The 20425-nt window shown below is 42.8% G+C and overlaps 3 protein-coding genes across 5 annotated transcripts in view; 1 reads left to right on the top strand and 2 right to left on the bottom strand.

Annotated features, from left to right (window-relative positions):
* Positions 1 to 795: 795 nt before the first annotated feature.
* RPL26L1 (ribosomal protein L26 like 1) lies at positions 796 to 5120 on the bottom strand. 3 transcript variants are annotated; one of them, XM_041119323.1, is made up of 4 exons: positions 5082 to 5120; positions 3806 to 3979; positions 2912 to 3052; positions 796 to 967 (listed from the first exon to the last, which is right to left on the bottom strand). In XM_041119323.1, exons 2-4 carry the CDS (start codon positions 3971 to 3973, stop codon positions 839 to 841), a joined length of 438 nt encoding a protein of 145 aa, XP_040975257.1. In that variant the 5' UTR covers positions 3974 to 3979; positions 5082 to 5120; the 3' UTR covers positions 796 to 838. The 3 variants fall into 3 exon arrangements, with proteins under 3 accessions (XP_040975257.1, XP_040975259.1, XP_040975258.1); XM_041119325.1 differs by lacking the exon at positions 5082 to 5120 and adding an exon at positions 4714 to 4731 and having other exon boundaries at positions 3806 to 3978; XM_041119324.1 differs by lacking the exon at positions 5082 to 5120 and adding an exon at positions 4667 to 4684 and having other exon boundaries at positions 3806 to 3978.
* LOC115334458 lies at positions 5051 to 7421 on the top strand. Its single transcript, XM_029998592.1, has 3 exons — positions 5051 to 5382; positions 5802 to 5923; positions 7099 to 7421. The coding sequence occupies exons 1-3, from the start codon at positions 5051 to 5053 to the stop codon at positions 7296 to 7298; spliced, it is 654 nt and encodes a 217-aa protein (XP_029854452.1). The 3' UTR covers positions 7299 to 7421.
* Positions 7422 to 8194: 773 nt separating this feature from the next.
* Positions 8195 to 20425, bottom strand: part of ERGIC1 (endoplasmic reticulum-golgi intermediate compartment 1) — a 59557-nt gene continuing 47326 nt past the window's right edge. The window contains exons 7-10 of the mRNA XM_029997856.2: positions 20228 to 20288; positions 18924 to 19024; positions 16066 to 16188; positions 8195 to 10258 (exon numbers count right to left, since the gene is read on the bottom strand). Coding sequence (XP_029853716.1) covers positions 10151 to 10258; positions 16066 to 16188; positions 18924 to 19024; positions 20228 to 20288 — 393 coding nt within the window. The 3' untranslated portion in view covers positions 8195 to 10150. The remainder of the gene's footprint in view (positions 10259 to 16065; positions 16189 to 18923; positions 19025 to 20227; positions 20289 to 20425) is intronic.

The raw sequence follows: 20425 nt of genomic DNA, 5'->3' as shown, positions 1-20425 counted from the left end.
GCCTGGGCAGGCCCTGGATTTCCTTCCCTTGCTGTCGGCAATTAGAGGGCCATGCACCGAGACAGTAAATTCACTTCACTGCAGGGCTGTTTTCAACACTCTGCAGCAGCTCTCAGTTATATATGTATAAAGCGCTTAAAAGCCTCATTTCCTCTTACAGAAAAGTTTGTCCAAAATAGCGTCAGCAACAGCAGCGAGACTGCCCTCGCTCCTACCCTTTTCAAACCAGCCAGCTCTGCCTCACAAGCGCTGGCGAGGTAAACCCCCCCTGTCCTCAAGCTCTAGCATTAATGTAAGACCCCGAGACACCACACAGCAAATTCAGTCCTGTGTTTGGCCGCATCACGCCTGGTGAACCTCTAAAATGTCATCCTCTACTGTCAAGTTCGTAAGACAGTTGAAAAAACATAATTTAAGAGGATTACAGAAAGAGACTCATGGCCAGAAATAACTTACTTCAAAAGTCTGATAAAATACTAAATACATACGGTGCACAGAATTAACATGTTCATTTAAAACCACGAACACGTCTAAGTAAGTGTTAACGATCAATGGAAGACACAGAAGTACAATGGTCATTAGATGCATGTTTTCATCTTTCTAATGTTGGCTGAAACATTCCTTTATGGGGAAAAAGTCTTTAGTTTTCTTAAAAGTAAAAAAAGGTATAGAAAGCTTTTTAATTTAGTGGAAGTATTTTTTACATAGTCAACATCAATACACAAGAATGAATATTTAATCGCTAACCAGACACACCTTATCAAGACTTTCTAAAGGAGAAGACACAACAATGGGTTTAATTTTAGCAGTTCTTTAATGGTGTCAAATAGGAAACCATCTATTCTTGCATCTTTTCGATTGTTTCTTCCTTGTATTTGCCCTTCTCCTTGCCAACCTGGCGAGATTTTGCTTTACGCTCCAAGATCTTTTTGCGATCTTTGTCCAGTTTTAGCCTAGTGATCACCACCTAGAGAAAGGACAAAGAATTTAGTGTCTCTTCAGTGTTAAAGTACAACAACCTGACAGAACTGTGGTAACATAACACAGCCCAGGAAGATCACCGCTGACAGACTGCACCAAATCACCCAAGTTTTATTTCCACAGACGATCTAATTTGGTTTGAGTAGAACAGAGGTACTTAATTGCTTTCTGTATTTCAAAACACTGAGCTATATTAATTTTTCCGGGTACATTCAGGGATCAGAACATACAGGCAGTTTTTTCAATGCACAGCCACAACATTTGGACAAACTGAAGAGGAGCCAAATTTCTATCCATCTACGTAATAAAATAATTACTTTGAAGTAAATCTAATTTCCATTACGCTGCTCAAACATGATGGATACTACATCCACTTAAAACAGCATACAGATGAGACTTCTTCCCATCACCACAAAGGCAAGTAATGGATCATTATTTTAATATCTCCATGTTTTAAGCAATGCTACCTAAATTTCAGAACACTAGAGAACCATGCTGCTGCCACTGGCCATTATCATATCATTGCTGTACCATCTGGACTAGCCAACACATCTGGCTAAACTACAGGCAACGTAAAAGTTCATGCACCATGGTGACTCATATAAAGACACTTGAAAGAACACATCTGCTATTGAACAGTTGCGAAGTGGCCAGGCAATTATCAAGTATTACTAACAAGGACAAATGAAAGGTAAATTGCGCAGACCATTTGCTGCCACAACCCTAATGATATTTCTAACAAAGCAGCAGCGAACTGCAGCACTGATTTTTCAGCCCATAAGCAGCCTTCAGTGCTTTCTGTGCTCCCTCAAACTGGCAAAGAAATACCTGTGTTGATATTACTGAAGGGAGTACTTTAAAAATACAACTGACAATCAAATCCTAGAAAAAACATATAGGCTGCAGCAGGGCTGCACACTCCTCCTCAGTTCCATTGTCCATTTAGGTCTCTCTTAATTGTAATTGATTCCTACCTCTTTACCTAGGAGAGGCAGAAACTGTTCACCCACCCCACTGCAAGTTTGCAAAACAAAATGTTCTGTTCCTTTTCCATTAATAACCAGGATCTTTATGCACAGCTTTATTAAGCTCTAATTCCCAACTAGAGAAAAATTCCAGAGAAGTACAGGACCAGCAAAAATTAAATTTCTTTCACTGCTATTTACCACACAAGTAGTATGTGCACTGGCTCCATTGCAATGTCACCTTGTCCGTCAAATGTTATTACTGCACACAAGTCATTATGTTTTGGAATAATTCTGCTCTCCCTCTGCTGAACATACCAACCATTTAGACCAGAAAACCTGTTACAACTGGATTTCTTCCACCAATGTCTCAGTATGCTTGCCCACATGGGAAGGCTGAAGCAGACTAATTTCATCTGCTTCAAACCAGGTTTTGGCTAGTTGTTCTGTTTGGCTTGAAATGTTTTCCTGTTATGACCTAAACAGGCTTTGCCTGGTTTTCACAAACTCTAAACACTGTATATCACTTCAGGTTAAAACCAGATTCAGAAGAACTTATTTCACAATAGCCCAGAAGAACAAATCACAAATCTGAGCATCTATCTGAACATTTCTAACACCTCCTTAACCAGTGCAAATGCCACATAGCAAAGGTGAAAGATTGTTCTGAACCATCTGGTTTGTGCTTTAAAAACACCAATCTCTTCAAAAAAGTATTTTAGCAAGATTCTAAAGTCTCCAGCGGCTTCTCCATCAAATAAGCCCTAGAAACATTGAGGAGTTCTTCTCTACTATCATGACACCATAACATTTCCTTGTTTATTACGCTCCACCCCCCCCCCCCCCCAACGCTGTAGCATCTCAATCCATGTGCCGTAACAAGGCTTTACTCATGCCAGTAGCAGTATCTTCATTTACCAACAAGGTCTCCTCATGCATTTCAGACCTCACTTCATGCACCGTACCTTGCTGGGATGGATCCCCACGTGGACAGTTGTGCCATTAGCCTTCTCACGCTGAACACGTTCAATGTAGATGACGTATTTTTTTCTGTACACCTGGACCACCTTGCCGATCTGCTGTCCTTTGTAGTGTCCCCGGACAACCTAAACACAAACATAAGAAGTACACTGTCCCATACTTTAAAACCACCCCTTAAACAATTACCAGATCTTAAGAAACACTAATTATCCCAACAGAAAACCAGAACTGCACAGGTTGAAATCCCAACTCTGCTCTTTGTATACACATGCCACAAAGATATCAATTACCGGACAATTTCAGCAATCACTAAAATGGAAAATATAATGGATCAGAACCATACTTCTCCCGCATTTTCCCTGCAATAAACCCTAATGGAGGAACTCCATATCTTTTCAACCAGAAGGCTAATAGTCAACTTAAACAGTTTTTCACCTTTGTTTTTCACCCATCATTGCATTTCATATTAAAAAAAGCCACTTAACTTGGATTCATTTCTAAACTGATCTTTCAAGTATCACAGGTAGCAAATAGTCTATAAAAAAAGAAAAGAAACACTTTTTTGTTTTGTGCTTTATTGTTAAAAGCCTTTAATCCAGCGTGATACTCAATACATGTAACTAAAGTGCAGTAAAGCTGCCAGCACGCTTGTCTTCCTTTTATTTTCCTTGTCACTGATGTGATCTCAAGAAACACTCAACAGGCCAAGTCTATGACTACATTAACTTGCATTATTTCTGCAAGACTCATGGCAGAGCTCCAGCATAAACGTAAATTTGTCTAGTCCTTCCCTTTTGCACAGGCTATACATGAAAACTAAAACACAGATGGAAGCTCATGTGTGACAGTACAACTTAGAAGACTGACAGCACAGCTACCTGGACTTCATCATCCTTTCGGATGGGCATAGAGCGGACATTGTATTTCTGCCGCAACTCCTTGGAGAGCGGGGAGGACATTATTTTTCTTCGAATGTGAGAAGGCGCATTGAAATGTCGTTTACGGTTCTTGCTGCGGTCTGAGGTCACAAATGGATTGAACTTCATTTTGGCTGTGTAAAGAAAACAATAGTTTGAGAGATGCTTGTAACTCATACACACTACTCTTATCATCTACCCACAGAAAGTATGCGAGGACATAAAAAAGCAATTTTAACTATTTTTAATCCTATCTCTAGTGAACATACCCTTACAAAGTGGACTTCAAATAAGGTTCAAGCCTCCTCCCTGATTGACAATGGCCCTGTGATTGACAGGTGTGCTACACACATGCACATCAGACCATTCTTTCTAATCCAAAGCTTGCTGTTCTCAGAAGTCAGAACACCTGATTAACTAGTCTTAATTTTGCAAGGTAGTATACACCACCTTCATTTATAAAGTGAACGTGTATTTTGGACTCGCAAGAAAAGGAACTCGTACTGCTTAGGGATCTCCAATAACGCACACCACCAGACTGGTGCACGTAACAGATTTGTAAATCCAAGATACTTTTGGCCTTCCCTAAACCTTAACAACTGCACTATAAGATTGACTGCTATGGCACAATTCATCCAGACTGACAAAGGCACGTCCGTTAAATGACGCTTTTGCTCAACTCTGCAACTTTCAAGTATTACACACTCGCACCTCCTGCACACGCCAGCCTGGGCTGTGCGGAAGCCAGGGCGTGCTGCAAATCAGAAGATCATACGCTGCCTGAGCTGTATTAACCGAATAATCCACTATGGAAGAACAGACCAAAGGAGCGCAAGCTCTCTCCGGAGTCCGAGCTCCCAACAGCACACCCGAAGGCAGCTCCGGGGCAGGCCTGCCCCACCGGACACCCCTGCAGCCAGACTGCCGGGCCGGTAGCTCACCCGCCGCCCCTGCCCGAGACACGAACGCCAGCAGCGCCCTCGGGGCACACCCGTCTCGGGGACGGCGAGCCCGGGCCAACCCCGCTCCCCTCTCCAGGCAGCGAGCTGCCCCTTCCCGCGCCGAGAGGGCCTGGCCGGCGGCACCCCGCAGCGTCGGGCGCGGCTGCGGCGGCGGCCGAGCCCCCTCCCTCTTCCCCGAACAGGCCCCGCCGCGCCGCGACCAGCGGGGGACAGCGCGGGGCCGCCTCACGCAGGATGGCGACGGATGGCGACAGGCCGGGCCGCGCCGCCCTTACCCCTCTGCTGCCGCCGCTACGGTCGCCCGGAAAGAGGAGCGGGACGCGCTTCCGCTTCCCCAAGCGGCCGCCGGGCTCTCGCGAGATCCTGCGCGAGGAGCTGGGGCGACCCGCGCCCCCTGGCGGCCGGCGGCCACAGGCGCAGCGGGGCGGGCGCTCGCCTGGTGCCCGTCAGGGCGGGCGGCGCCGGCGGGCCTGTGGGCGCGGCCCCCCCCCCCTCACCGCGCCCGAAGTCAGAGCTGTTTAGCGGCAGCCGCTTCTCTCCACATCCAGCCCCTCCGCGAACGTGCAGGAACACAGAGTAAACCCCTCCAACCGGCTTCCTCCTCTCCGGCCCAGCCCAGAAAGCCCGCGTCCCTCAGCCAAAAGGGAGACCCCTCTCGCGGGGCTCCCGCCGAGCCCAAGTTCCTCAGCCCAGAGCCCGCTCCTGTGGCTGCGTGTACTGTCACCCGCCTCCCCAGGCTTCACGCACCTGCACAAACTGCTTGCACCTGAGGTAGATGGGGTGGTGGTACATTTTTAAGGGACACAGAGTAATTTATTCTCAAGGAAAATTATTTATGGCAGAACGTGGCGTCGGTAGAAACGAACCGAGCGCTTGGGTGAGCAGCAGTACAGACATTTGACTGGGTTTTGGTTTATAAAGATAGGTTGGAAAAGTTCCCGGGCTGAGGGTCAGACAAACGCCTTTCCCAGTGCCTTTACTCTTCTTTTACGCAGAGTAAGAAACCTTCAGCACCATCCTGTCACTTCTGGAAATCTGAGTTCCAACCTGCGCTTGAGGGCCATTGGAAGCGGGCAGATCTCTCCCTTCATGAAGATGTTGTACAGCAGGCACCAACGTAAGTAAGCAATACCAGAACTTAAAAGGCATTGGTTTCTTCATATGGTGCAGATATATAGTGCCCAAATTCACTGTGTTGTAACCCTTTCCTATTTAATCTTTACTAATTGCCTCAGACGCTTATTTCTAAATACATAGTGAAGCAAGGCTAAAAGGAAATTAAAGGAGGGGGGGGGAACAAAAAATTACTTATTTTATATACCAAGTGGTACAGTGACTAAAGCCAAACCCAGCAAGTTCCAAGCACAGTCCACTCACCTCTCATTAAAAAAAGGGAGGTTAGGACACTTGGTACTGTTCAAAACCAAGCACTGAATGTCCAGACATGACTCAGTGCCGATTACAAAAGAACCTCGTGTTAACTTTCTACACAGTGACCTGGCTTACAGTGATTTCATTGTGTGATAACGCTTAGTTCACTGAAATAATAATTAAAAACAAAAGAAAAAAGCCCTTTTAGATTGATTTTGCAATAGTAGTGCAACAAGAAGCCAATCAAAATGCACGAGAGTTTTATTTTTAATTATAGAACTAAAAAGGCTAATATTTTATTAACATAAGGTTGCAAATTAAAAGGGAAATGCCAGAACTCCTTAATAATCTCCACTGTAAAAATGCAAAAGATTTGTGCTTTAAACATCGCCATAACATACTACAGGACTATGTCCTCCCTCCTCTGCCCCTCTCTCCCTTCTTCCAAGGACTATTGAGAAATGGACATATGTCATCTGAAACTTCAAACGATGATTCTAAAGCAGACACTCATCACAGTCTTTTTCAGCCCGAACAGTTTGTGTATCACACAAATAAAAAACAACTTTAAATGAGAAATATTCAGAAATTAACTACAGACATTACCATTTACACTGCAGATTTCACTTTTTACAGAGCAGTAGTTGAATGCAAGTATTTGATAAATCAAACATTCACAATTGCATGTCTTCCATTTTTTTCTTATCCCATTTCCATTTTTTTTTCTTAAAATTAATCTTCAGCGGTCCACATAATGCCTAGAATATACCTAAGCACAGCTTTCCCTAGAGCTAAAAATTTTAACTCCACCATTGCAAAGCATCCTACGCCACAAGTTCTCACTGTATGATGAAGTGTAGCTTTAGAGGGACTTATTTAAACTGGAATATATACAAGTTCTAAATATTTTACTTCCTACAGGGATGTCTTTCTCGGAAAACCACAAATACTTCTGTCAAAATACTGACTTGAAAGAGCAAGTCAGGAAAAGCAGAAAGTCAGGAATACGGATGAACACCTACAATCGATGGTTTTTCTTCCACTATGGCTTGAAATTATTGTTGTTTGCACTGATGTTTAAAAGCATAACTAAGCTCATTTATCTTCTCAAAAGTGTTTGAAAATAAAAGTGAAATCTAATGAGACATGTATGCACGGGGCAGGACTGCTATAACAGTAACTACCTTGCTTTCACATTTGGAGATGAAGAGCAGATTCTTCTGTAAACACATGATGCAGCATCATTACATGACCCAAGCCAGCCACACCTGAAGGACAAGCTTGCCACAACTTACAGCAGCCCCAGAAGGTAGCCTTGGCTTGGCAGTACTCAAAAGCTTAGACCTGGTTTAGAGAACTAAGGTGCGGACTGTTTCTTCAGCAGTTTTGCCAGAACTTGAGCACAATTTGGTTTCCACATCTAGCAAAAAAAAATGTGATTTCTTAGGTTATTGCAGTGGACATTTTGGCAGAGAAAGCAGGCACACTGAAGTATGCATCTGTTATTTCCAAAAAAAGCCAAACAATTTCACTGTTCTGGTTTAGAGAACTGGCCTGGACTGCACAGAAGGCAGCACTTAATTCAGACAGAGGATGGGGAGAAGGAGAAAGGCAGAAATAACACACCAGGCACAAACAGGAATCTGCAACCAGCTTTGCTCGTTTGTGTCAAAGAAATTGTACAAGGGAAGAAACTTCAGAAAACTAACAGTACAATCCACTGTGCGACAAAGATCATCTCTTGCACAGCTCAGGATGCACTGCCAAGATATTAAAAATCACATCCTTGTAATCCCAGTAATCACTGGGTTCACAAGCTAAGATGCAACCAATTCAAGAGAAAAAACTAGGACATTTTTTGCTGTAAGCTTCATCTGGTCACAGTGGATTAGAGGAAATCCTTCGGCCAACAATTGCAATGGAAAATCCCGGCTCCCACCGGGCAGCTGCCACCATCCAGCAGGTACCGCTCGCAGGCACACGGACGGACGCACGCACCGAAATGAAGACAAGCATCTCATTTTCAAGTTGATTTTTGTAAATGGAAAAAAATGTATAAAATCTATCCATACATTAACAGATACAGGAAGTTACACAATCCAGTTTACACCTAAAGTAATAGCAATCAGTCCGTAATAGGAACAGGGAAAAATTCCAATGCTGTAATTTGTCCGAAGTCACTACAGGGCAGAGGACAGCAGGGCGAGGGTGGTTGGCTTCTTTTTTTTGGTATGTGGATAAAACTGGCTACCTTCCCTACTTCCAAAGCAATGAGACAATTTCAACAGATATGTATTAGGAATACTTTTGAAATGCATCTGACTCTAGCATTAACACTGAATATTCAAAGATTCATATTACTACAACATAATGTTTGGATACTTTTGCCTCCAGGAAAGGGCAGTGGGCAGTAGATATTATCCAAGAGAAATCCTGCACCCATCTTAGAATTTACAGCATTGATTGAGTTAAAGATTTTTATTTTATGATTTTTATCCATCCTGGAACACTTAAAATTTGTGTATCCTCAGCTCAGACATTTACAAAGCATGCAGAGACTGTTACTACTCAAGGAACATTTAGGAGGCTATGGAAAATGCGCTGGTGGGTATCAGTCTAATTTTAGTGAACTCATGTCTACCATTACATGCAAGCCACACCTGGCAGTAGTTTTCCCCTCACACCTCCGTTTACTGGAGGCCCCAGAAGACAAGGCTTGAATGAATGGGCATGGAAGCTCAGGTACCATTTTAAGTAATAAAACAAAACAACTACTAGCAGGGGCCAGCTTGTGGCAATGCCTGCCCTGCTCCTGGTGTACCTGTGGGTGAACAGTGTCAGTCTAGGGCTCAGAAAAGATGCCCGATTGACTTTTAAAGGAAAAGGGAGGCACCTTAAACCCTGAAAAGACAGACTTCCTGTGTTTGACAGGTGTATTCAATATACACACACAAAGCAAGACAGTAAGCTGTGCTTATCCACCCAGAAGACTGCACCATTCTTCTGAACACATAGAATATACAACCCCTTTTCAAAATAACAACAATAATAATAATAAAAATAATAAAGCAGAAGTGCAGAATCCAGACTGTTGGGTGGTCTGTGTTTAAAAAAATGTAAGAAAGAATAAAAGCTAATGCTGTAAAGACAACTATTCCCTTTCAAAGCAAAGGCCACATAGAACTGTGTTGCTCAGTTTGGTTTTTACTTCATGCCACCTGTAAACACAAGACTGGATATTCAGTTTCTGGGAAGAAATGAAACCACTTTTACATCCTTACATCCAGAGTAAAAGAAAGGCCCTCCACTGCCTGGATCATAGATTACCCAGGAAAAGGTAGCTAGGGGAAAGCTTCCTCTTCTCATTTGCTCATTTCATTAGAAAGGTCATATCTGAACAAAAGAGCTTTCAATAAAAGCACAAAACATTTCTTGATGTTATTTCTGCCCTCTGTCTCTAAAGTTTGCTATGGGGACTAACACTTTCCATTCCTCACCAACAGATACATCACCTTTTTGGCACCACGGGTGGAATTTCTTCCTAATGTACAATTTTGCCATATACAAAAGTCGATTGTCTAATCATGCAAATCCAACGGAATTCCAAGAAGTGCCACAAGACAGTTCAGCTCTTTGCAATCTACTACCTAGTTTGTATACTGCCATAGGACCCTCCCAGAAAACAGAGTGTCATCCTTACTTAGATATGATGGTGTGTTTCATATATGCCATTTCAACCTCTCTTTCTGGGGGGAGAGAATCGAAATCCATGCCCTGATTCCATTGATTTTTCACTCTGAGAGCTCTGAAATGCATGGAGATTTCTTTGATTTGTTGAAGACGTCTTCACTGAACAGCCTGATTAGAGAAAAACTTATTGATTCAATCAAATAGAAAATAAAGACAAAAACAGGTAGTGGTAGATTTCTCAATCTTTGCTCCTGTCCTTGGAGACTAGGGTAGAGTTTCACTGCTACTGCATTTTCCCCAGCTGGATCTTCTTCCAGGCCTCTGATGCTGTGAAAATGCAGGAGTCGAGGATCCCAGCTACAGTAAATGTTCCTCCAATGATGGCACATATCTGAAATGTACAGAGAGAGGAAACAGGTTTGTCAGTGGTGAGGAAAACTTTTACACAGCTTGAAACTGGGGGGAAGGATATTATTGCCTACTGTTAGGGCATTTTCTGGAAGCATACCAAGAACGGGCTAACAGTACCGGGGACGTAATTACATGACAATCATTCAGGAAAACCATTCCCTACAGTGGAATAAATTAGTGCTATCCTGAACTCATCATAGCCTGAGCCAATCATAAATCCCAGCTCCTAGGAGCGTACAGCATGAATGCTGTTCCTTTCTGGGCTAAACTCCACCTAACAAAGTTTTGTAGAAGCTCTCTGTTGCTCATATCTTCCTACTACTGTTTTCTATTACAAATACCACGGCCTTGCAGTCTTTTCCCTATTTCACAAGATACAGCATTTGCAAACAGGCAAAAGACACTTAAATAGCATGTGAAGGACAGTGACTAACAGAGAAACCTAGCTACCAGTGACACCTACAGCTAAGTCTGTCTAACACTTTCCATTACAAGTGCTGCTTACAAAAGCACTGCCAACTTAACTCTTTGTGGGCCAAAGTTTTCCATGCAAGATGTCTCGGGTTGAATTATTTAAAAACCAGTAAAAACATGATCATTTTCAAGAACAGAGTTAGGGAAAAAATTAATCTCCTGATTAGCATAACAGCCTACTTCAGTTCTCAAGTGCTAGAAAAACGCAAAACTATTCTGACATGTCAAATCTTGGCTCAGAGCACCCAAAATCAGGGGGCACCAGTTATGGACTTTGCAATACATTGCTTCAATTCCCTTATCTATGAAATGGGGACAATGCCAAACTTGCCTCCCAGGGAAACTGTGAAGGAAAACACATTTGAAGGGTTCAATACCATGACAATAGCCATCTCAGAGTCCCTGTGGATACGTATGACTTGTACTCAGGACCAGGTTAATACAAACCACCTGCTAGTAACAAGGCAGCAGTCAAATACTGTAAGATGGGAAGAAACGCTGCTCACAGGGTGTCACCCCACCCCGCGCACTGCACAAGGCAGGGTTCATATGGAAAGTATGATACACAATAAAGTAACCTAATAACATTTAACAGCCAAGTTACAATTACACAGACCTGGCATTTCTTAACTCCCACATTTTTGACTTCATAACTGTGATGCTCTTTTAATTTGGTCTTTTACATTCCGTAGGATTAGGTGGCTGTAAGAGTAAGAGACACCAGGTCAGCGAGAAGGGGACAAGATACAGAGCTTATCTCCTGAGAAGGGCCTGCCTAGGAAAAGGGGGATTTTGCTGTGAGCTAGAAGCCAAGAGAGTGAGGGGAACCCAAAATCAGTAAGCCAATGTAGCAGGGTATCAGGGAAATGCAATACAACTGCCACAGAAGGGAACCAGCACCACACTAGACCTACCGTGCCCTGAAGGGAACCAGCACCACACTAGACCTACCGTGCCCTGTCTCTTCTCCCATACAGCACTACACCCCATGGGCAAAGTTACAGACAAAAGAGTAACTTAACAGCAGCAGCATTCAGGTCAGCAGGGAGTTAGAATGGCAACAGAACAAACAGTTCATTAATGTTGAGCGAAGGCAGCAAGAAATAAAGCACTCATTTACATGCGTATTTATATGCGTTTAGTGAGCTCGGTGAAACGAGGAGCTGCAGTAAACATGGCTTTTGCAGGACAGTTGGCATTCCAGCAGATAAAGGCTTCAAAAACCAGAGCACCAGCCTGAGGCAAAGTTAGTATTTTTAGGGGACAAGTCCAGCTCCTGCCCCCTCTGCCCCCCTCCTTGCTATCCCTCGGAGCATGACGCAGGGTGACTTTTCAGGGAAAATGACCGCAATGGAGTTGGGTTATTTCAGTACACAGCAGCTCAGCTGACAGGAGATGTTGTACCGCAAATAACAGAAAAACCGTCCAACACTAAGATTTTGCATCATATGGTAGGAAAATCTGATTTCAGTGCAGCAGTGCAAGGGGGTGGGGAATAGAAAAAAAATATATATTCATCTGCACAGCTCTGTACTGCTGAGAGTTTATGAGTCACACACACCTGGCATTCGCTTGGAGCCTGCCTCCCAGCACGCACACAGCCCTCTTGTTTCGTTGCGACAAAAAAAGGGCAGCGCCAGGGTTGATCTCTAAGTCAGCACAGAAGCTGCACGACTGTGTTTCTTTATCATCACAGTTCTAATACGTATGGAGCATTGCTCCTTAGCAGCACTGAAGGAAGTTAGGCATCATGCACTTATTTATATTTAATGGAGTTTTATACTGGGAATGATCTGCATTTGGCTTGCTGAGGTTACAGTTTGACTCGGGCCCAACCATTAAAGGAGGAAGAGAAAGAAATATAGAAGTGTAATAAATACAGCAGCAAGAGACCATGCAATGTGGGGTACACATGAGGGTTTTGAACAGAATATGATTGTAGGATAGTGGCTGGGATGCAGGCTGACGCCTAAAGGAAAACACAAGTGGATATGTAGGAGGAGGCAAGGCTGCAAGCAAAATGACAGAAAGGCAAGTGTCAGATACATGACTGTGGACCTCTGGGATGTCTTAAAATCTGAAAATTACCTTCAAGGACAGAGGGGACCAGTAGGACCCCCAGGTAATTCCTAGTAAGGTAAGCTACAGAATCCCACCCAGAGACTTCTGCCTGACCTGCAGCATATCTTGTAGAACAACACTGTCTTGGTTTTAAAAATGGCACGGGACTAAGTCTATGATACCTGTTGGTAACAGGTCCCATGGCTGAAATAATTCTCCCTGCAACCCTTTCCCCCCCATTATTTCCAGTTTAACTTTTTTCACACCTAGAGGGCAGATGAGTCCTCTCATATCAGGAAAAAAATTCTATTTTTTCTTTGGATATTGAATGCTTCAGCAGAAATTTGGCTTGTTTTCTGCCTGCTCTCCCCTCCCAGCCCCTAGGCTGACCTCATGATAAAACCTTCTTTCAGTTTGGCCACTTAGAGGAACTCATAAATTTTCAGCAGTGAAACTTTCCCCCTTGCTCGATAACCTCAACCACGAGGCCATGAATGGCTTCTCTTTATGGGGAGATGCCTTGATTTTAAGCAGTACAGTTTAACAGGCAAAATCTAGTGTGTTTAACACTATGTGAAGTGTCTGTGGTTAACCCCTGGATCCGTGGCAAATTCACAGCACAGTGACAGTGGCAGCACTGACCCATAAGCAATACAAAATCTTAGTTAGTACTAAATTTTTTGAAGCATGACACGTAAAGTAAAATCTATGCTAAACCAATGCCTTTTGTCCTGCACAGGAAGCACCTCTCACATGGTACAGAAAACTAGGATAGTTCTGTATACCACAAAAACCCAAGGAGCAGGCATGAGTTAGAGTGGGTCTGTTTGGAACACAGAAGACCTGGGAACACTGCTATGGTGCTATAATGCTGCTCTTGGCGGCACTGAAGTTTTTTGGGGGCAAACTCATTACTAACAAAGAGCATCAGTTAACCTTCCCAGCAGCAGAATGAAATTCCTTTGGCTCTCTGCTGAACAGGCAACACCCCTCTCTCATCTGATCTCTCCACATGGGATCGTTCCTCCACAGTGTATTCTTCCCTCCAACATTGACACAGTTTCTCCCCTAAAGCCTCTTTCAAGCCCACAGGATCCTCCTGCATCCCTGGGACACATTTAAATTTACTGAAAGCTGCACAGGTGCCCTAGTAAACAATCTGCTCACTAAAAGAAGTCACAGGTGATCCCCCCCTACCCCAGAGCCCCTCTTGTAGTTTTTAAATTAAGCAGCTGCCGCTCAGAAAAAGCTCATGCTTTCCATGGCCAGCCCCATTCGGCAATGACTCCAGATGCCCCAGCACAATCTCTGTCTGGACCTCAGCCCAGTGCTGATCACCACTAACTGGTCTCCAGAGCAACTGTGATGCAAAAGGCCACGTTGGAGATACAGGAAGGGGCTAAAGCAGTGGAAAGGACAAGGGAACAGATCATGTCATCAAAACAGGGCAAGGAAACCTAGGACAAAAGGTGTTTTGATCCTCTGCAGCACTGCTCCCCCACTCCAACATTTTCAATGCCACCTTGAACACTGTAAAGCTTTAAGTGTAGCACATACACAGCCAAGGCTGCCCTACTGTAAAACACTCCTTAGCCTAAATGACAGCAAGAGCAGGTCATCTGTACCAGGGCCAGATGGTCCAGACTGATTGTCACAGCATCTGTAACAAGGATCTGCCTCTAAGTCAGCCATGTCTGACAAGGGTCTGGCACACCTGTCTGACATACTGCTTAACAGCTACTGCAGGTATCAGTGTCATCCACACATCTCCATAGGAGGGACTTTCAATTGGAATGGCCCCAAGTGAGCTGCTTGAGACTATAGCCATTTAACAGACCAAACAAAGTAGACAAAAATCAATCGTAAAACTCTTCAGCAGTCTAGCAGCCAGCACATGCCTGGCTAACTTTACAGACAGGATGGGACAAAATGCTAGCTGGGGCTGTCTCAAATCCAAAAGGTCACTGTGGCAACCAGTGAGGAAAGCCTCTCCTGTACACTTCTCATGTAAACTCTGAAGCACGGTATCAAATTCAGCAAAGGTACTATTTATATGCATACAATGGCATATCAGCAGTAAATGCTAGCAATAGACATGACAAAGAATAATGCCAGCTATCAATCATTTCCAAACACTGTTTCCCGTTAAAAACGCTTCCACAGCCTCACCTCCAACAAGATGTGTAAGAAACCTATGAGAACATATTGTTAGGGAAAGAAGCAGAGACAGTATGAGACGCCAAGTCATAAAATGCTGATGTTTGACCTTTTTTAGGATTACATTTTGAAACCAAACAGACATGCTAAGAAGAGAAGGTCTTAACCATGACATTTGGATTTTGCTTGAAGTCACTTTCTCTTGGTATTTGTGTATCCTAGAGATCACGTGAATTTCCAAAGTTAAGTGAAGGGAACTTGGTGTTTATCAGAAGCTGCAAAATCAAAATCTTTAAGTGCAAAACACCCACACTGTTTAGGTTACTTCCAATTAAAATATTCAAACAGTTTAAAAATCAAAATCCAAGGTCTTAATTCCAGCCAATTTATCAACTACTTCACATTCTACCATGCCTCACTGGCACAGCAGACTGCAGCTTAAATTTTAAGCCAACTCCCTCAGGACACATTTTTTAAAGTTCTGGAAGATCTTTAAATAGCTCTTCGCCTAACTAGCAGTTTGGACAGTACAGCTTTGTTATAGATGCTGAGATCAGTACTGCAGCATGTTATTTGGATAGATCAAAACATAACACGTCAGGAAAACACCTCTGGAATCTGATAATGCAGCTCTTCTCCACTTCTACTGAGGAGTAAATATCTGGAACTGGCATACTTCTATTAAGCCAAGCAGCAGTACTGAGTAAAACAACTGCCCTGCATTCTCTGCAAGTTAGAGCTCACCCTTAGAGAGATGGTTTTTTGCAGCATGCATTACTGCATACCACATGAGCTTTACTTCCAAGTTTCTGACATGTTGCAATAGTGCCCATCCTGCCTAGACAGAGCCTGGCACTTCTGGAATAGGATAATTTTCTTTCTTCTTGTGCCTAGCTATTAAATAAAATTGTCAGAGCATAGGGCTTACCAGTTACCTCACTTATACTTCAGTACAATTGCGATGATGTACCGCTTTATTTCAATCACGTCACAATGCTCTGAAGCAGAAATTCAATTCTTCTTGACAAGAAAGGCTCAGAACAGAAATGAAAGGCAGGCAGAAAAAGGGAGAATTATAGGTTTAGAGTAACTCACCGATGTGATAAACCTGTACAAAGGCTGTCGCCTCTCTGTGTATTTCACTGTGATGGGGCTCAAATCGTAGCGAAACCAGATAGCTGGGATAATGCGGCCAGTGTGACTGTAGGCTACGTACTCCTAGAAAAGAAAGTGGGGGAAAAATGGCAGAAAACGTAAGCAATCTCATTCCAGGTAAGAGTGTCTCCAATAAAACTGCTTCTGTGGATCTGGCCCTTACTCCACTGTTTTGTACTAATGATCAGACTGAAAGAAGCAAACAGTTAATTCCTGTGTGACTGCCCACCCCCCATCTTTATCAAATAGGAAAATAAGTTCTTTACAGTCTGATAATGATATAGCTGGGAACAGAGAGTAATGGTGCTTATCTCACCTTCATTCAAAATTACAGAAGTAAATGGAAAGGCTGTAATTGATTTCTCTAGCTTAGATCTGCTCTATTGAAATACAAGCAGTCTCTAGGTGGTTGCAGGTGCAGTTTCTGTACTGTCAGTATGTAAATAGTATACTGGGATATTCATCAAACAGAATTTAGTTTGCAAGAACCTGAAAATGCCTTCTTGTCCACACACTCAGAATAGCAAGCAGCAGCTCCCGTCTGTAAGGCCCCCTTCGCACTGGGACCAACAATGTGAATGCTTTGCCCACTCAGTATGAATCACATAAAGCCATGTTTAAACCATGTTTAAAAATCATGCTGAAAGCCAAAAGGAAACTGTATCCAGAAAAATATTGGCAAAGGTTCAAAAAATATTCCAAGCTGGTTCGGGAGAGACATCTTCAGATTGCCAGTGATAATCTCCCTTAATCCATTTCTTTACTAACAGGTACAGTGCAATCAATCAGGCACAGGACAACACCCCAACAAGACACTGCACAATGCCAATGTAAAACAGATACTAACATCAACTTAGTATCAAAAGTCACATTTTTTTGAGCTAATATTTTCTCTGTGCTTTCAGTAGAAATATATATCTATTTTCAATGATCAGGACATTTATCTTGACAGACTGAAGAAAAATCAAAGAAAAGCAGGCTGAGGACTCAGCAATCCAGTGAGAGCCATCAGCACCGGCATGGCACACGCTACCTCTTTACCCAGCTGCTCTTCCCTTCTTTAGCCCTATGACATGCCTGCCAACTCAGATGACTTCTTCTGTTTTAATTCTCCTTCAGAGCAGAGGCAAAGACAACCTTAAATACTTCAGAAAGGTGAAGAAAGAAAAAGCAATAGGACACCCATGAGCATGATACAAAAAAGATTATTTTACTCTCTGTGAGCTCAGAGGGAGCTAGTGAAACAGCACCTATTTTCTTCATTAATCTCATATAAATCCCGAATTTCCTTCTATGTAGTTGTTTATCCATGGATGACAAGAGAAGCAGAATGCGGCTGAAGCCCCTAGTCGTAATATTTTCAGGGCTCTTATTGCCCAACTTCTGCAGCGTATCTTGGGACAGTGGCTATCTGGGGAAGTGAGGAAACATAGGGTCTGGGAGATAAAAGGGGAGAGGAGACAGACAGTCCACATTTAAGACTCTATTCACCTCTTCATGCTAGTCAATCTGTGCCAGACGATTCCAATGGCTTCCAATTTCTGTTTCCCACCAATCAGTATGGCAGTCAAGGACTAAAGCACCGATAAGAGAATTTTTATTTTTAATGGGAAGAAAACGCAAAGGCAGCACTGTTTCTCTGGACTTCAGTTTTGATAGAACTGACCTCATTTTTTCTTTCCTCTCCCCTTTTCCCCACCAGCAATCCTGCCCTAATGAGTCAGTCTTGGCTGAGCGTCCCAATTTGCAACCATGCTCACAGAAGTGTCAAAAGCTCCTGCTGTCTATTTGCCAAATTACTTTCAGAACTTGCATCGCAAGACTCTTATCAGAACAACAGTTGTGACATTAAGCAGAACAAATACATTGTAATCTGAATAGAGGGAGACATCCAAATCATTGGGACACACTGTACAAGCAAGCCCAGAAGTCACTAGACAGGAATGTTAATCTAAGAACTAGTCCATGAGAGCGCGTGCTTGATTCTCAGTTATAGCAAACTAGCAGTAATTAGATATTATAAACAGATTCTGGACTTTCCTTTAGCACCTGACTGGCAAATAATTTTAAATTGAAAGAGGCTTTTTACCTTAAAAAGTAAATAGGGTCTTTTTTTTTTTTTTTAAAGTTCAATACATTGTATTATTAAAATACAAATATCTTCACACTTAATGTAAATTAATTTAAGAATTGTAAATATATCATAAAGTAGGCATTGTGAAATAGTCAACTAGTACATATTTGCTGCTGCAGGTTCAATGGCTTAATATCTGAAATCAACACTTGTAAAAAGCTAAAAACTCTGCTAACTTATTTGTGTGATACATCCATTGCAATTGAGACTGTTTTATTAATAAAATCACATGTAAGCGCCATTTTGTATGTTCAGTTGGATTGCAGTTTCCATCCAGATGCATCCTGACACAAATCACAAGAGCTCCTGCAGCATGTAGAAGACTTCCACACAATTTATAGAAATCTAGATCAGTTAAACTGACATATGAGAACGTTCGGAGTAAGAATACCTATCTCTAGAATTAAAACAATACCACCACCTGCTCTGACAAGCCCTCACAATCCCAACCCTGGTAAACACCAGCACCAGGAGCAACAGGAAGCCCCACTCTGAAGAGCTTCAGTTCCTCCTTCTCCCAGCAGAGGCTACTGCTCACCTACAAACAAATGTACATGGCTGCAGAGCAGAGGAGCAAAAGGGAGGAGGAATGATGACTGAAGATCCTCCATGCATCCACTGGGCTGCAATGAGGAGCTTCTCTGAGAACTACCTGCTTCTTTACCTTATTTGCTACAGTATACTGGTATGAGTATCGCTGCTTGCCACTCATGTCTTCATACACCGTTGGGACTATCTTCAGTATGTAATCATGAGATGCAAGAGCTGTGATCAAGAAAGGAAAGGAAAGTATACGTTAGCATTCAGGGAAAGGAATCATAGCCTACACAACATTTTAAAGTAAATGTGCAAACTCAACTAAAACAAGTAAGTCACAGAAAAGTCTCCCTCCTCCTTATCTCAGGTTCTGTGACAAAGTGACAACTTCACATCCTACATTTATGTCCTTTGCACAAAACTTTGTAAGGTAGTTGGATGACGCCAGAACCTGCCCACCATTCTAAGACTTCTGTAGTACCACAACCTACTGACATGAGTTTGGGTCACTTGAACCTTCCTAACTCCTTGCAACTATAAATGATAAGACTTATTAGCACCATAAAAAGCTGTCCTGGTTAAATCAAGAACCAGCTAAGGTTAGAGCTGCAGCTCACTGAGCTGCTTTTGACAGAAAAAGCTGAGGCATCACAACCTGCGTAGTCCCATTTCTTGTGTACCCATCTTTCCTTCTTTCTCTTCTTCCTTATCCTACAGCTGCTTAACAATTATTAATTAGGTTTTTTTCATGATTTAAATGGCTTGTGCCATTTTTCATGTCTGCTGAAACAGTTCTAAAACAGAATTCTAAATGATTTCTCTGCAGGATCCTTTGGCCAAGTGTAACACACTGACATTTGGCTCCTGGAGAAAAAGAAAACAAAACATAATTGTTTAGCTTCAGGAACAGCCATAGACATTTTGTTCCAAGAACTGGACTAGACTGATATCCTGTGGGAGCCTGAACACTTGAAGGAGAAAAACTATGCTGAATTGTAGCATGCACTGGAAATTTCTTTTTGTGTTGCTGGTCATGAAGAAGGGCAATGAAAATGTCTATCCTTCTAGCCACAGAGTAGAACTTAAGGTAAGACCTAACTTGCAACACAAGAACAAAGAAAAGTTCTGGTGGTGGTGACAGCAGCAAAAGGAAGCTATAGCAATAGCATATGGATAAAAACCTCAATAATTCTGAGTTGGTCATAACAGAGCTGGAGACAATGTCCAGGTTGCAGAAGGGCTGCAAAGGACTTTTTGGGCTAAGCTTTTTCTATGGTACTGGAGAAAATGGAGATGTCAGTCAGCAATGTCTGGATCATTTTGGTTAAAGAGGCAAATTAAAGACTTCTGGATACACCAGTGTTGCATGAATGGCCCTGTTTTCCCTCCTGCAGAGAGGAGCGAAGACCTGTAATCACCAAGAATACATACGATTTGAGCTGAGTTTGTCTGCTCCCTCCAAGGCATTGAATGCTCCATGAACATTATGGACCTGGAAAGCAAAAAGGCATATGAAGAAACTATGCTCTGACTTGGTACTCTTGATCTTTGCTTCCCTATCCTATCCTGTAACAAGGAGATCAGCCTGATTCAACCCTTCCGAAAACAAAGCCTCAACCCAGTAAAAGG

The sequence above is a fragment of the Aquila chrysaetos genome, chromosome 22, assembly GCF_900496995.4.
Source record: "Aquila chrysaetos chrysaetos chromosome 22, bAquChr1.4, whole genome shotgun sequence".
NCBI classification, from domain to species: Eukaryota; Metazoa; Chordata; class Aves; order Accipitriformes; family Accipitridae; genus Aquila; species Aquila chrysaetos.
The sequence above is the reverse complement of the archived record's forward strand: the minus strand, read 5'-3'. Positions and strand labels throughout refer to the sequence as shown.